Raw genomic sequence first — 16,400 nt, forward strand, 5'->3', positions numbered from 1 at the left:
TTAGTTTAATGCTACTTTCCCAGCCAGCTCTTGCCGTATCTCCCACAGTGCATACTTCACGTAGTCGTATGTTCACAATTTCTGCGTAATCTTTGTGGTTGTTGATAACTATGGGACTTGCGGTAGGGGCTTCTTCAAAGACTATATTCTCAAGTCTTTTGAGTGGAAAATTCTTTAACTGCATTACGTTACATATATACTATACCCACTTGTATTGTTTATTGATCCATTATTGAGTCCACCGAAAAGGTTGTTGGTCGTTCATTATTTATCTGTTTGATTTATTCAGTCGGTCCAAAAAGTGGCTTTCTTGTGTTTTGGCAGCGGGCAAGAGCTATTTCAAAATTTGAAGAATTCTCGTCTTAATTTTTATCCCGAAGAATTGGCCAAGAAGTCCCACTACTTGTAGAATGCTTCCAGAGGAGACTGATTCCGTCGTTGATACCGATACGAAATTGCGAATCCTAGACACTTTCCCGCCAAGACAATATCAAGAAATTTGGTACATCCCCATATTTCCTAAACATTTCACAACTTTAGTCGAAAGACTCGTTTGTGGGTTGAACACGCTAACTTTAGGACTGCAATTACTAAAAAAGGAAAAAAAAATGCAATGAGTTAATTGAGGTCATATTCACCAAAAAGATGAGTGCTGTATATGCTTCAACAAGAAAAGAAGAAAAAAAAATATTGTATGGTCAAGAACAACAAGAAAAGAAGAAAAAAAATATTGTATGGTCAAGAACATCCAAATGTTTGTCCCTCCCTCACAAACACGCTCATCAACGGTCAAACAAATGGACATCCTCAACTGGATAAATGGAGACCCATGTGGATCCACCCGTTACTTGGCGTCTTGGACACCCCCCAATTTGAATCCACCGTTTCCTTGCACGAATTCCGGTTTTTGATATGTTTGACGTCCGTGTTGACGCGGCAAAGTAAAACAGAAGACAATTAATGAGACGACGTCACGCGGTTAAAAGAAAATTCGTAGAAAGAGAGAAAAAGTCCTTTTTACAGTAGTAAATGAACTTTCCTAAACAAAGATACAGTACTCATATAAAAGAAGAGATGCTCACAATAAAAAACACAACGATATAATCAGAATTCTGCTTAAAAAATAAAACCTAGCGATAATAATAGTCATACTGCTAAATACTAATACTACTTCTTCTTTGTTCCAAGATCTATAGTACTCATGCATTCATCAGTTTCAGGGATTCACGGCAATCTTCTTGAAGTTACAGGTACTACTCTTTTGAGATTTCAATTTTGATACTTAAATCTTCTTTTCTTTCTTCAAAATTTGTTAGTCTGTAATTTTATTTATGAATTTTTGTTGTTGCAGTTGTTGGTTGTAATAAGTTGAAAGATACAGAATGGATTTCGAGACAAGATCCTTATGTGCTTCTTGAATATGGAAGCAGTAAATCTAGAACAAGAACTTGTACTGGTAACTATTTCTCAACTCTAGATTAGATCTCTCTCTTTGTTGTTACTAGTTAAAACCCTAATTATTTTGATCTTGTTCTTAATTATTTTTTTTTACTTTGATTTTGGTACAATATAGATGGAGGTAAAAACCCTACTTTCCAAGAGAAATTTAATTTCACACTAATTGAAGGACTTCGAGAGATTAATGTTGTGGTCTGGAATAGTAATACTCTCAAGGATGATGACTTCATTGGCAGTGGAAAGTATGTTTCTTAACCTTATACCAGTTAACAGGAAAAGCCCTAATTTCTGATCTTTAGTACTGTATTGAGTTGTTAAATCTATGCTATGTTTGTTTTTTTGGTTGTTTGTAGAGTTCAACTCCAAAAAGCTCTTTCTCAAGGTTTTGATGACTCAACTTGGCCAATACAAAGTGGAAGGGGCAGGTAAACCTTAGTTAGAAATCTTTGTTTTGCCCTTCAAGTCTAGCATATCTATTTATCTCTAAAAACAATATGTTGTTGTGTTGAACATTGCAGACACACTGGAGAAGTTCGTCTTATAATTCATTACTCCAATTTTGGTGTAAGTTCCATCTCTCTCTATGCTTACATTATCAAACCTGTAATTAGCACATATATCAGCAGTGATGTTATTGCTTAATGATAACATAATGTTAGGTTATGATTTTGTCCAAACTAACAACATTATACCTTATGGGTTTATCATTAGCAAATCTACAATTAAACTGCATAATTTGCTTTTAAGACCTTTCTCTTAAAATTGTTAGCATCATGTGTTTTCTATCATAGACATCACTGTTATCCATTGTAAATTTGTTAGGTAGTTACTAGTTAGCAATTTTCCTCCATTATTATTTTCCATGTTTAGATTCTTCTGTAAGTCTATACTTAGACCTTTATTTAAGTAACTTCTCAACAACACAAATCACTAGGAAGGAGACCTCTTCATATAGGGATCCATTCTGTATTATTCAAAATATTAATAAACATTACCACATGCCTAGTTGACTTCCGAAATATAATTAAGATTGAAGCCCTCTATATTCACTTGCAGTTTTAAAAGATCTAGTAGGAAAGAAATATGAATCTTATTCCTTTGTTGTGTTGGTCAAATGCAGAAACATGGAACAGCTGGTGCACCATCAGCACCACCCTATATGCATGCTCCACATAGCACAGGTTATGGTGCTCCTTCTGTGCAAACTGCACATTATCCTTCAGCAGTGCCCTACTCAACTGCGCCTTCATATCCCTCCTACCCACCAAATCCATCAGCTTATCCACCATCTTCTTACTATCCTACTCCGCCAGCCGCCTATCCTCCCCAACCAAATGCCTATCCTCCCCAACCAAATGTCTATCCTCCACAGGCATACCCTCCTCAACAGCCTTATCCACCTCCACCACAGGCTGCCCCATATTATCCACCAGGTAACTTTCTTCTGCACTGCTTTTTAGCTTCTGTCTACTGCTTTTTAGGATGTTGCAAATCTGATGCTTACCGAGTTTCATTTTATCTTTGTGTTCAGCCCCTTATCCATATCCTCAGCCACCCAGATATTGATATGCAGTCAATTTGCGCCCAGTGCTTGCTCAAGTGAAGATCGGGTACTCTGATCACTCATAATGTGTACATTGCTTTGCTAGATGTCTGACTTCATACTGCTTTGGTTGTATAATATTTTATGACTGCTTCTAGATAGTGATTTTCCACGCTACACATTTCAGCCGACTTGTGAATTCATATGCCTTCTTTATAACTTTATCTCTTTTTTCCTTTCTTTTGTGCTTATAAATATATAAACCACGAAGGTACTTTCTTTTGTGCTTAAATTAAAAATATGTTGAGCATAGCCAGCACAGGAATTACCTGTCATCTTTTTGAATAACTTCACCAATACCTGCAAATGGTTATCTGATTATCATCACAATCTAACTTGTGAAAACCTGGTTGTGGAAATATCCATGGCACAAACATTTCCCTAGTGCCACTGGAAACAGATTTGTCCATGTTCTTCACCGATTGATATTCCTTGTATTCCTTAGCATTCTGAATAGCTCTCGCTAGAGTCCAGAATGGTTGAAATGCTTTATTGCGAAAGACATCATCATTTCTTTCTTTTGAGATGAACCAAAAAATCATTTCCTTTCAATCCTTATGACACATCCAGGATGAGATCCAATTTCCCTGCTTATACAAAGACTCGTTTGAGTAAACTCTGTCGAGTCTTGTGAGGCATAAAAAACTTTTGATATTTTGAGGACAATTAAGACTCCATAAACATCTCCAATCCTATATTAGACTGAGGTAAGTCGGCCCTTTCTAAAAGTAAGATAGTTATAAGAGCAACTGCAGTGGACGAGCAAACCTATAATTATGGTCCAGGGACGAGACGCAACGGGACGGAGTAAAGACTAAAATCTGGACCAAAACCAAATTTCAGACCATATTTGGTCTGGGACCAAGACCAAAACTATATATAATGGAGCGGAGGTATAATCACCGTTTGGCATCGGGCGTGTGTATAATCTATGCCTGTTGTGAAACGTACGTAAAGTCACCGTCCCATAAAGAGGCGTGTATATAAGTTACGCCCGGTTCAGGCGTTGATAAAATGTTCGCCCGTTGGGACGTTGCTAAAGTTTACGCCCCACGTCAGGCGTTCATAAAATTAACGCCCCATTCAGACAAAGATTATACAAACGCCCCAGCCAGGCATTGATATTCTTAACGCCCCACGCCAGGCGTATATATAGTTAACGCCCAACGCCAGGCGTTTATATAGTTAACGCCCCAGACAGGCGTTGATATAATTAACGCCCCACTCCAGGCGTTTATATAGTTAACGCCCCAGACAGGCGTTGATATAATTAACGCCCCAGACAGGCGTTTATATAGTTAACGCCCCAAGCTTGAGTTTAAAAAAAAAAAATACTTAGACAAAATTGATTTTGAAATTTTTTTATACCGTTGGTAATTCGAACGTTGAAGAAAATGGAACGTTGGATAATTTGGAACGTTGGAAAGTTTGGAAGACATTTCGGAACGTTGAAAATTTCGGAAGAAACACCTATATATACACATGAGATCCTGTGACATTTTACCACGACTAAATACTTCAAACTATCCACACCAATAAGAAGAAATATTGTTTCTGCTTTCAAATCAGTTGGAAAATTTTCACGGATTCGCTTACAATGGCACCAAGAGTAGCACGAGGTCCAAATTTTACGAAAATCGAAGATGTAACAATGTGTAAAATTCATTTATCTATATCTCAAGATTCTAGTGTTGGAACTGATCAATCAGAGGCGACGTTGTGGACTCGTATCAAGGATGATATTGAACTTCATTTACCTAATAATCCAGAGCGGTCTTGGAGTTCTTGGAAAAAACGATATCAGGGAATAAGTAAAGATGTGGCGTTATTTTCGGCAAAAGAGACAGAAGTTGAAGGTGAATATCATACTGGATGGGGTCCTGAAAAGAAGGTAAGCATTCTTGATTTTTCGAACAATTGTTTTCTAATATTTAATAAGCGCCCATGTACTTAAGTGTTTTTAAAAACATTAACAGCTTGAAGAAGTTAACAAGAGGTTCAAGGAATGCAACGATGGGAAAAAATTTAAGCACGAAGAGTGCTACCCAGTTGTGTTAGAAAATATAAAATATAATCGACGATCGACTTTTGTATTCGATACGACGCATGATTTGGACAACAATGAGAATAACGAGGAAGATGATGAAGGACCGCAAACAACAACTCAAGGAGAGACCGGTAACGACACAGATGGGGAAGACATAGAGAACACATATCTTCGTAAGATGGGGAAAAAAGCAGCAAAAAGATTGAAGAAAACAGGGAGAGAGAAATCCAATGTCCAAGTCAACATGAGCCAATCTAGGGGGGTGAATCCCATCTCACCAAATGGGAAGTGAAAAGTGTTTGTTGTATCCCAAAACCGCTCAACAATATAATCAACCATTGAATGGTTGGTTTCGCTACATTGTATGTCCAATAAATTTTGCCATCCCGCTTTTTCAATAATATATTTAGCTCTAGGACAGTGTTGTGAAATAGTTTGATACTGATGAATTACCGATGCCAAAGATCCACGATGTTGATACTTCAATTTGTGCTCCCCTGTAAATGTGATGTCCGTAGTAGCGTGCGGTTTATCATCTTGCAGTATAGGAAACCTCCCTAACCGGGGAATATCAACCTCCTTAATTGTACCAGTAGCGATTAAGTTATAATCCTCTTCGGCTACAGATTTTTGTTTCTTGTTCGTCTTCACGCGACCATTGAAACGCGCTGTGAATTTGTTCAACATCTGTGCACACACAATATAGATGCAGTTACATTATTAAAAGACCAACCCTCATTAACGAATATTTTTATTAGTCCATCACCATTTATATTCCAAATACTATAAATCCTTAACACAAACCATATCAATTCCAAATTCTATAATTCCAGAAACACAAATTAAATCGTCACCGATGCATTTCCAAAATCATTACAAGATTCCACAACCCAATTTAATCACTTCAAGATTCCATAAAAATCACTAAAAAATCAATTCCATACTCACGCAATTAGCTCTTCTACATATGTAACTCCCAAAATTTACATAACTACAATTTACATAACTAAAATTAATCACCTCAAAATTCAATAAAAAACAATACAAATTCAATTATTGGTAACCATATTCACATACAACATGCAGAAAACCAATAATTAATCCAATAATTTACATAACTACAATAATTTACAATAATTTAAAATTAATCCAATAATTTACATAACTACAATTATTGATAACCATATTCACTAAAATTAATTACCAACAGACAACATGAAGAAAAACAATAATAGGAAGCTCTCAATTGAAATAGGTTGATTGAAACAGTTGAAGGGTGAGAACTATTTCCCACATAATCTACATAACCACGGATTTTTACAATACCCAAAAATAATAAATCAAATTTTTACAATACCACTGTGGAAGCTCTAATAAATTTTAGTGAATAGATTATAAATCAAATAAAAATTTACAATACCCACAAATCAAATTTTTACAATACCCACAAATAAATTTTTACAACCACTGTGGAAGCTCTAATAAATCTAACTATTTAAAAAAAAATTTAACCAAATTTACATAATCATCAAATATGGTTTTTTTCACATACATATTAATCTCTAAAAAAACATAAAACACACATACCCAATTAAATTTAACCAATTTCATATTCATATTTGTTCGTTAAAACCAAATTTTAGATAAACTAATTTTAAAAAATAAAACCCTAAATAAATTATACAACAATATGGATAAAACAAAAGAGATTAAGAAAAAAAAAACATACCTCTTTTGTAACCCGGGTTCATCAAGTATCTTGGTTTTTTCTTTTCTTTTACTGCTCGTCGCTGTGATGTTTTTGTTAAGAAGCTGTGTTTGTGGGCGGTAGAAACAAAGAAACAAAGAGGAGGTAGAAAAGAAAAGAAGAAGACGGAGAAGATTAGGGTAAAGGGAAAGTGAACACGTGGGCTATACGTGGTGGTTAGAGATTGGCCGGGCTTTAATGCCACACGTGCTAGATACGTGTGTTAATAGAAGTCCAACACTATACGTACGCCTGCCATGAGGCGTTGATTCCTTCATTCGCCTGAATGAAACCAAGCGTTGATTATACGTACGCCTGAGAGAAGAGGAGGCGTTGATTATACGTACGCCCCACGTCAGGCGTTGATTATACGTTCGCTCAAACAGGCGTTGATTATACTTACGCCTCAAAACAGGCGTTGATTATACGTTCGCCCCACGTCAGGCGTTGATTATACGTACGCCTCAAAACAGGCGTTGATTATACGTTCGCCTGAAACAGGCGTTGATTATACGTCCGCCTCAAAACAGGCATTGATTATACAAACGCTTCATTCAGGCGTTGATTATACGTTCGCCACACCAGGCGTAGATTATACAAACGCCCCTTCTCCGAGCGTGAAATATATGTACGCCCCACAACAAGCGTATTCTTTACCAACGCCCCACAACCAGCGTTAACTATATCTCCTCCCGGCCCAAACGAAGATTATACCAACGCTCCACATGCAAGCGTGGATTATACATCCACCCGACTAAATATACTCCACCCGACTAAATATACTCCACTGCCTTAACGTGACACTACAGACTAAACTCAAATTTAATCGTTTGTTTTGGTCTTTGATCTTTGGTTTTGATCGTACCACTGTGGACGCTCTAAGCCTCCTTGATAGTAAGCTTACCTGATTTACTAGCAGACCAGATAAGCCAGCCTATCACATTGACTATTTTGACCATCTTCCCTATGTGAAAGTTTTCTGAGTTCCCCTTGCATTTTCCAAAACTTTGTTGTTGTTGTCTTGAATACCTCTTGACAGAGCAAATTGTTCACAAACCTATGTTAGGAAGACTAACCACTGTGCTTGTTTTAAATATATGGGAGTACATGAGCATCCAATCTACAAGACATCCTTCAATCCCCCAAATTCAGTGTCTACATACAAGGAGTTGGTGGACTGTGTCACACTGACCAACAAAGAGAATGTTACTACTACGAGCATCCTTCAATCAATGCACTATTTCAGCCGCTAACATCTTGTTTTATTGCGCGTTTGGTTGCACAAAGAGCCCAGTTACATATACCCAACCGACATGTAACTTTCAACAAAGAGAAAACGAACAAATGTAGCATGACATGCAGTACATAACAACAGTCCTTGACGTTTCAAAATAAAAGAAAGAAACAGCCTTTGGACTATTATTTCGTTGAAACCAGCTTTCTATTCAAAATTCACAAAATAGACATCCATTTAGAATCTTTGAAAATGTATAAAGACAAGTGTAAGAACAACTCTCCATTATACAGGAAAGAGACACCAATTTCCATCAAAAATGAAGGAAAAAGACACCAATTTACTGCTATTTTGTATACGTTTCTTATGATTGCTAAAAGTCTTGGCTAATACTAAAATGTGCAAGATGCATGAAAATATGGGATATTCCTCCCAATACATATCCATGACATCAGGGGAAAGAAGTACGAATACAAGACTAGCACATGTGGAGCTCATTGAGTGGCTAATGCAGTCAATGACTTAAATCTCTAGTAAGAACAAATCAAATGTGGAACAAGATTTGACAAAGAAAAATCCCAGAAAAAAACCCATCAAAGCCCCAGGACAATGACTTGACAGTGAGATCAGTTAGAACGCTGTGTAATATGGTTGAAAGGACGTTCTGCCAGGGTCAAACTGAAATAACAGACGAAGTGTTCGATATTGGACCAGAAAGGTTTGGCACACGAGCATTTAAGCTATATGGTCACCAGCAAAGAGATGTGGAGACACAGTTGACAACCATATAGTTTTTGACTAGTGACGCTCTAAAAGGGCTTCAAGCAGAAATATCCAAGGGAGGGGCCAGTACTGTAGGTCGGTATCTAATTCTAGTCGACCTTTTTTTTGTTGTTTCATTGGCAACCCCTGCTTAAATGTGAATAATTTCAACATTTTTGTTCAACCGATGTTACTGATGCAGAAGTTTTTCAAGCATTAAATACCTTTCCAATCTGCTTTGACAGTTCAACTCCATTGCCACTCTGTTTTTGCATTTTCTTTACTTCCAGGTTCCAAGGTATGTCAGTGTCACCGTCTTTGACATGCAATCCATCAATGGAAGATCAAAATTGACTGCAGAGTATCCATTTTAACAATTAACTTGACAGGAAACAAATGTTACCATAGAAAAGAGATTTTTTCTTTCTGTACCATAATTGCAAATGAAACAGGGGTACAGATAACCAAGAATGTCCGAACAATTTTGCCATCTTAGAATTACATGGGATAACGATATATTAACTACCTCCCTTCACACCTAAATAGTTGTTAAATTTACTAGACTTTTCTAAATAACAGTTTGCAGGAAAAAATAAATACTTAAGAGAACCAAATTATATTTCTGGAACTAGTTCATATTTCGGAGTGCGTCAGGAGGAAATTGAGTCTGCATCAGCAATTTAAGTGCAGTAGAAGAAGATGACCAAGTTGGCAACTCAAGCGATTACCAATACCAAATTGATAATATTCTTAGGCTAGTAGTAACCAAACTTAGTTATTCAGTCATCCAACTCTATGCAGGGCTTTTATGAATCACGTGTTTACATGATCTACTCTTATGTCGTCTCGACATGCTTGTTTATGGAGCACATAATATGTAGTATATTCCTAAACCTACTTCATTTATCAGATTTTGTAACCAAGAAAGAATACATAAAAACTGATCATATCTAACTTGAGAATTGATCTCCCATTTTGAGTCTGCGCTATAAAAGACCATGACTAAGGCAATAACCAAACAAAATGGACAATTGAATATAATATCCAAAAGCAAGAAACAAAACTTTCGAACCAGCCTAGATTCTGAGGCAAAACAACTGAGGAACAAGGGACTGTTTATGCGGATAACAAAATCAAACCTGAGCGCAGTACTGTCAACTCAAGATCAAGGATCCACAATGCCTTCCCTGCGCTAGCATGAGATTCAAATGAGTGCCCACCGAATCTGAGACAAATAGCTGCTGGGGTCAGTGAAGAAGTTGACTGGTAGGCTTCAGAAAAAAACTGCACTTTAACAAGCCTATCACCTTACTTACCTGCATTTTACAACTTGAAACAAAGTTGCAATATCTGAATCATAGAAACACATTTTCTCAAGAATGGCCAAAAAATAGATTATCAAACGATGAATCACAAATGAAATGCAATAAAGAAAATTGGAGCACCAAATCTCCAACGATTTGTCATTTCTAACCATTCGGTCCAATTTGAAAGGAATAAACAACATGATACAACAACAACATAGCACGCACACACGCTTCGCAAAACAATTAAAACAACACATTTTTTTCTCCAAACATTATAAACTGGTCTAACTACTATGAGAGCCATTGTTACTGTTTGCCCATCTTCCAAATGTGCACGCAACAAAATTTCTCCCTGCAAATAAGGCTAACCTCGCCTTGGGCAAAGCAGATCGACCATTACTGCTAGATGCAACATCAGCTCCACCAGCAGCTGCATTCTGACCGAACAATGGAGTGAATTCTGCAGCAGTTTCTTGAGCACCACCATCGCTAGTACTTGCATCAACTTGTTCAACTGCTGCAATATCCAAATTTATATCCAACGCCTGTCTACTCGCTCTTAACCAATCCGCACCATCACAAGTTACACCCTTACACTTCTTAATCTTCACCTTGACCAACTTCGGGCAACCACCAGCAAGCGCTTCCATGCCAGAATCAGAAACAGGGCATGCTTTAATACATAGTTTCCTCAGAGCAACAAATTTCGCAGCAATACATGAAATCTCTGCATCACCAATTGACTCACTTCCACAAAGCGCTAACCTTTCTAGGTTCAAACAATTCGACCCAAGTTGTCCTAAACTCAGACAAGTTGGATTAACACCAATCAAAACAAGTTCTTGAAGATTCGAACAAGATTTAGCTATAGCAATCAAACCCTCATCTCCAATCCTGTTAGTTCTCCACCCATCAATATGTAGCTTCCTAAGAAGCTTGCAGCGAGCAGCAATCGACGTCAGCGCCATATTTGTACACTCAGGAGTTTTAACTAGATGCAAAATCTCCAAATTCGGCGAATTCGAGATGGAAGCAAGACCACGATCACTAACCTGCAGCCTCTCCAAATGAACTTCAACCAATCCACTAACTCGTTCAGCTATCGACTCCAGCAGATTATCCCAGTCCCCTGAACACCTAAAAAGCTTCAAGGTCTTCAATTTCTTAGAACCAACAATCAAAGGACCAAAACACTGTCCGTTATACAACTCCTTCAAGCATATCGTCTTCAACGACCCAGCAGCCAAACCAGGTCCAATCGGCTCCGCAGCAGCTCCGTCCGTAATCCCCCGGAGCCGCTTCACCGATAACTCTTCCAGCGCCGCACAATGATTAAGCACAGCGTTCATCCCTTTAGCTCCAAAAGTACAAGATCCACAAGATAATTTCTTCAAATTCAAACAATTCTTAGCAAAACCAATCATTCCAGTATCCGTTAATTCACGGCATGCTCTTAGCTTAAGACGTGTAAGATTACGGCAACGAAATGAAATCAAAATCAAAGCATCATCACCGATACTAGTAGTTTTCCGATCACATTTCAAAGCAAGTTTAGTAACAGAATCAAATCTAGAAAACAACGATGGGATTACAGCAAGTAGATCTGATTTTGCATCTAGTGATAATCGATGACGACTTTGTCCTTCAATCTGAAACCATCTTTTACATACTAAAGAACATTTTTTTCTATCTCCAGATCCAAGTGACTGGAAAATATAAGCTATGCATTCATCAGGCAGCTCAGATAAGTAATCTATCTTGTTGCCGGTGCCGTTGTCGGATTCAATAACAATAATTCTTCTCTGATTAACAAAATCAGTGTTATTATCATCAAGATCGACTTCCATATCATCTTCATCGGTTGTTTCTAACGGTGAAATCATTGATACTGATTTCATTTTTGACCTCGGATTTGAGTTCGATGATTGAATTTGAATCCCTCCTCCCCCTGAATGATAAGAAGATGAGGTCGAAGATGAAGGGGAAGAGAGAGATGAGCCCATTTGAAGAGAAACAAAAATCTGTTTTCTCCTTCTCCTCTAACCTTATCTTTCGCTGAGATAGAATAATACCTACCAACGAAGTAACGGCAAATGAAAACAGCTTAATATAGAAGGAAATATTATTTGGGTTTTTGCTTTGTAGAAAAGGATGAACCTCCAGACAAATTTATGATTTTTCTTTTTTTCTTTATATAACTATATAGTGCTGTATTTAATTAATCAATAATGCTATATGTCCCAACTCTCAATCCGGTTTTTTGCAACCCAACTTAGGTGGCGCCTATATGGACGTGAATCTTTACTGATTCTTTTTTATTCCCTTTTTCTTTTTTTCTTTTTATAAAAGATACAAAATCCCACTGAATATCTGCAATATCTCATTTTTGCTAACTAAATCCGATAAAATCCTTTGATAGAGGGGAATACCGTAAAATGGGCGGGAATCAGTAATACTCAACTGTTAAATTTTCCAAATGCGTTCTAAACTTATAGTTGGGGATAAAAATATAAGATATTGTGCGGATGTGGCAAGTATGGATAATAATAGTGGCTAGTGCTTCTAACACAAGATAGATACTTGCACTCTATACTTTCTCCGTAAAAAAATAATAGAGACATTTGAGAAAGGATGGAAACGAGATAGAAACGTTGTATGAAAGGATTAACTGATGATTTTTATCAAGCATTAGACAACAACAATGATAAAAATACCAAACAATCTACTCAAAACAATATTGAGTTCAAAATGTCATTCACCCTTCCAATAATTTATACTGCAGATCAGTGAAGCAAAAAAATGAAAATTGACTCTAGAGATAACATAACATGAACGTAGTTAGCTATCATCAAGAATAAAGACAAAAACATAAAATTAATTGTTTTAGATTGGAGGTTACTACACAGGGAACCTCATTCACGAAACCAAAATAATCCACTGGTTTGATCTTCTAGTCCAGGGAAACCATTGGGTTCTTGTTGCATTTGCTTGAAGTTAAATAGGACACTTTGTGAGCTCATCATAATGCTCTCTTGTGTCTGGTTTATTGTGAGACTCTCTTGTATTTCTCCTAGGCCTGTTGAAATTCCTTCGCCATTTGATCCCATGGACACTGCTAGGCTCTCATTGATGGGAGACTCCTCTACCATTTCTGGAGGAAATGATTGTATGGGATGATAAACCTACATACAACCAAAATCAAGAAAATAAATATCCATTATGAAAATGATCAACACTCTGTCACCAACATACAGTTGTGATCATGCCAAAAATTAAGTGACTAAAACCACCCCAGAGCTTCAGAATCTTTCCAAGTAATGATAAATGATTATACAAAGCTAAACAAGTTTGAAAATTCATATTTCTGACATCACTTTGCAGCCTTTTAGGTGCCAAAAAAATTGTACGTTTGGGCAAGGATTATGGCTATGCTTTCTTCATAGAACATTTTTTGGCTATATTCTTTCATCCTTCAATTTCTGATTTTTCATTTATATGTTATCAAAAACACAATTTGTCTTACATAATACCAAGTAATTACCTCAACATCCTGAGCAATGGTTACCTCATCATCTTGAGCATACTGATTTAGTTTGCTTCTTTTTCCAGGCTTCTTTGGAGTATGCTTACACGATTCCACTTTAGTGTTCCTTTCTCTAGATTTCTTTGGAGTAGTATTACTCGATTGAGCTCTAGAGTTCCTTTTTCTAGGTTTCTTTGGAGTACCAGCTGTAGTCTTGGACTGATTCGAGTTGTTTCTTTTTCTTGTTTTTTTGACAGGAACATCGACTTGAACATCCTACAAAAACATCCCCATGAGTTAACTTGTACGATAAGTAATTCAAGAAAGTAATTGAATGTTAAGTATTGTGAAAGTAGAATGTACCTGTGCATTTTCCTCGGACTGATCTCTTTTCTTTTTTCTTATATATCTTTTTCCCTAGAATTTGGTTTTTAATCTCAACTTTTTTGGTCGACCTTTGGTTTGAGCTACATGTGGATCAAGTAATTTGTTGGAGCGCACAGTAGCACTAGACCATTGCTATTTAGGATCATTTAATTTTGTGGACATAGTATCCATCCACTCAATAACATGAGTACAACGTTCTTCGCTCGTGGATGCAAGATATGCAATTTTCATAAAGGCTGAACACATTTTATCATACCTTTGTCGTTCAGGAGTTGCAGAACAAGCATTAAAATTTACTTTAACCTTTGTATGGCTCCGAGACACATCTTTCCTCCATCTCCTTAAAATATATTTTTCTGGAAATTCATCAACATCATTTCGAATAAGGACAACCAACGCGTGTCTGCAAAGGATTCCCCTGGATTCATACAAACAACAATTGCATTGTACAACACATTCATCTTTCTTATATGATATAGTAAAAATCATTCTCTTTTTTCCTTCCCCAACTACGATATCTTCTCGTATGCCATAAGTTGAGAGATTATCGTTTTCTTGGGAACTCATGAATATACAGTACATCATTCCTGTCAGTTCATCTTGAAACTCTTTGAATTTTGATGTGGTATATAGCTTTCGAACTTGTACTTCATACTCATAAGTAGTAACAATTGATAGCATTGAATTGTGCGATTTAAAATCAGACTGACTTTCTTTTTCCACTTTTTCATTTGTTGCTTGTTCATATTGATAAACAAATTGTTTCAACATGGTTTTGGAAGTTACATAATCCTTAAAGAAAGCGTTAATGCTTTCACTTCTTTGAGTGGTTGACATCCCCGCCCAGAAATGGGATTTGACGAAACATGGCACCCAAAGATGTCTCTCATCATATAATGTAGTCAACCATTCATTCTCATGCAAGTTATATTCTTCAAGGAACACAGACCAGTCTCGTTCAAATTCTTCAGGATCTTGTGAATCGTAAACAACACTGAGCATATCGAGACTAATAGCCTCATACTTTTTGTAGCTTCTAAATTTTTCAGGTAACTTTTTCATCACATGCCAAAGGCACCAACGATGCTTGGTATTTGGAAACACAATCTCTATAGCGTTTTGCATAGCTTTATCTTGATCTGTTATGATTCCTTCTGGAGCTTTTCCATGCATGCATGTAAGCCATGTTTCAAATAACCAAGCAAATATATCTTTGTCTTCACTCGAAATCAGCCCACACCCAAATAAAATAGATTCACCATGATGGTTTACACCAACAAAAGGAGCAAAAGGCATAGCATACTTGTTTGTCAGATAAGTAGTGTCAAATGTGACAACTTCTCCAAATTCTTTGTATGCTTCTCTACTCCTTGGATCTGCCCAAAGCATATTCTTTAAGCGACCCTCATCATCCAGGTCCATATTGTAGAAGAAATCAGAGTTCAAACTTTGCATTAAAATATTTTTGAACTGCAAGAGCATCACCTTCCCCGAGTTGTAAATTTCGTGCTTTCTGAATATAATTCAAGGCGTCTTTTTTTAAAAATGAAAGATTTTCATGCCCGCCTTCTTCAACCACAAAAGAATTATAACTTTTACTTCCCTTGATTCCTGCCTGGTCATTTACTTCAAGTCTTCTCTTCGCCGAATCACTTATATACCGGTGACAAGAAATAAAACGAGATTGGCCAGGGCTCAAAATTGTATGATTGTGAACAAGATTTATGCTATTAATTCTCCATCGACCATCTATGTCTAAACTTGCTGATAGTTGAGCTTTGCAATCTGTTCTACTACTAGGTTGAGGTTTCAACGCATTTTTTCTTCTACTCACAGTCTTACCCGCCTTAGTACATGTAAATGTAGTCCATCTTAGAACCCCCTCATCATCTTTTCTGTTTGATCTTTTCTTTACCCCAAATCCTAATCGTTTGCTGTAATCCTTGTAAAAGTTGAACAGTTCTTCTCTATCGCCGAATGTCGTACCAACAACCGGCGCCCCATGATTAACATCTTCGTCTTCTCTTCCTTCTATCTTATCATCGAATGCTTTAGCTTCTTCCATGTCTTCCAAAAAAAAACACAAATCAGTAACATATCAAATTAAAAGATAAAAAAAGAAAGATTGCAATCAACATAGCCAAGTTAAAAATAAAACAACAAGATCTACATATACTGTTGTATCTACAATTCTACGTAGTATGATCAGGTTATGTTTCCTACTTCCTTGACAAAAAAAATCATACAAAAAGAGGACTACTAGTAAAACAATCATCAATCATATTTGCACTAAGAGATCATCAATTTTGCTGATTTGGGTATGAAAATACTA

The 16,400-nt window shown here is 36.8% G+C and overlaps 3 protein-coding genes across 3 annotated transcripts; 1 reads left to right on the forward strand and 2 right to left on the reverse strand.

Annotated features, from left to right (window-relative positions):
- The first annotated feature begins 1,076 nt into the window (after positions 1 to 1,076).
- Positions 1,077 to 3,316, forward strand: LOC113292913 (protein SRC2 homolog). The gene is made up of 7 exons (XM_026541729.1): positions 1,077 to 1,250; positions 1,352 to 1,456; positions 1,574 to 1,700; positions 1,812 to 1,883; positions 1,977 to 2,022; positions 2,579 to 2,891; positions 2,990 to 3,316. The coding sequence occupies exons 1-7, from the start codon at positions 1,202 to 1,204 to the stop codon at positions 3,022 to 3,024; spliced, it is 747 nt and encodes a 248-aa protein (XP_026397514.1). The 5' UTR covers positions 1,077 to 1,201; the 3' UTR covers positions 3,025 to 3,316.
- A 6,957-nt stretch (positions 3,317 to 10,273) lies between these two features.
- Positions 10,274 to 12,316, reverse strand: LOC113292925 (F-box protein At1g47056-like). Its single transcript, XM_026541737.1, has one exon. The coding sequence runs from the start codon at positions 12,159 to 12,161 to the stop codon at positions 10,443 to 10,445; it is 1,719 nt and encodes a 572-aa protein (XP_026397522.1). The 5' UTR covers positions 12,162 to 12,316; the 3' UTR covers positions 10,274 to 10,442.
- A 754-nt stretch (positions 12,317 to 13,070) lies between these two features.
- Positions 13,071 to 15,490, reverse strand: LOC113346761 (protein FAR-RED IMPAIRED RESPONSE 1-like). The gene is made up of 3 exons (XM_026590271.1): positions 14,252 to 15,490; positions 13,700 to 13,957; positions 13,071 to 13,340 (listed from the first exon to the last, which is right to left on the reverse strand). Exons 1-3 carry the CDS (start codon positions 15,488 to 15,490, stop codon positions 13,071 to 13,073), a joined length of 1,767 nt encoding a protein of 588 aa, XP_026446056.1.
- Between the last annotated feature and the right edge of the window lie 910 nt (positions 15,491 to 16,400).

Source organism: Papaver somniferum, chromosome 1 (genome assembly GCF_003573695.1).
Source record: "Papaver somniferum cultivar HN1 chromosome 1, ASM357369v1, whole genome shotgun sequence".
Lineage (NCBI taxonomy): Eukaryota > Viridiplantae > Streptophyta > Magnoliopsida > Ranunculales > Papaveraceae > Papaver > Papaver somniferum.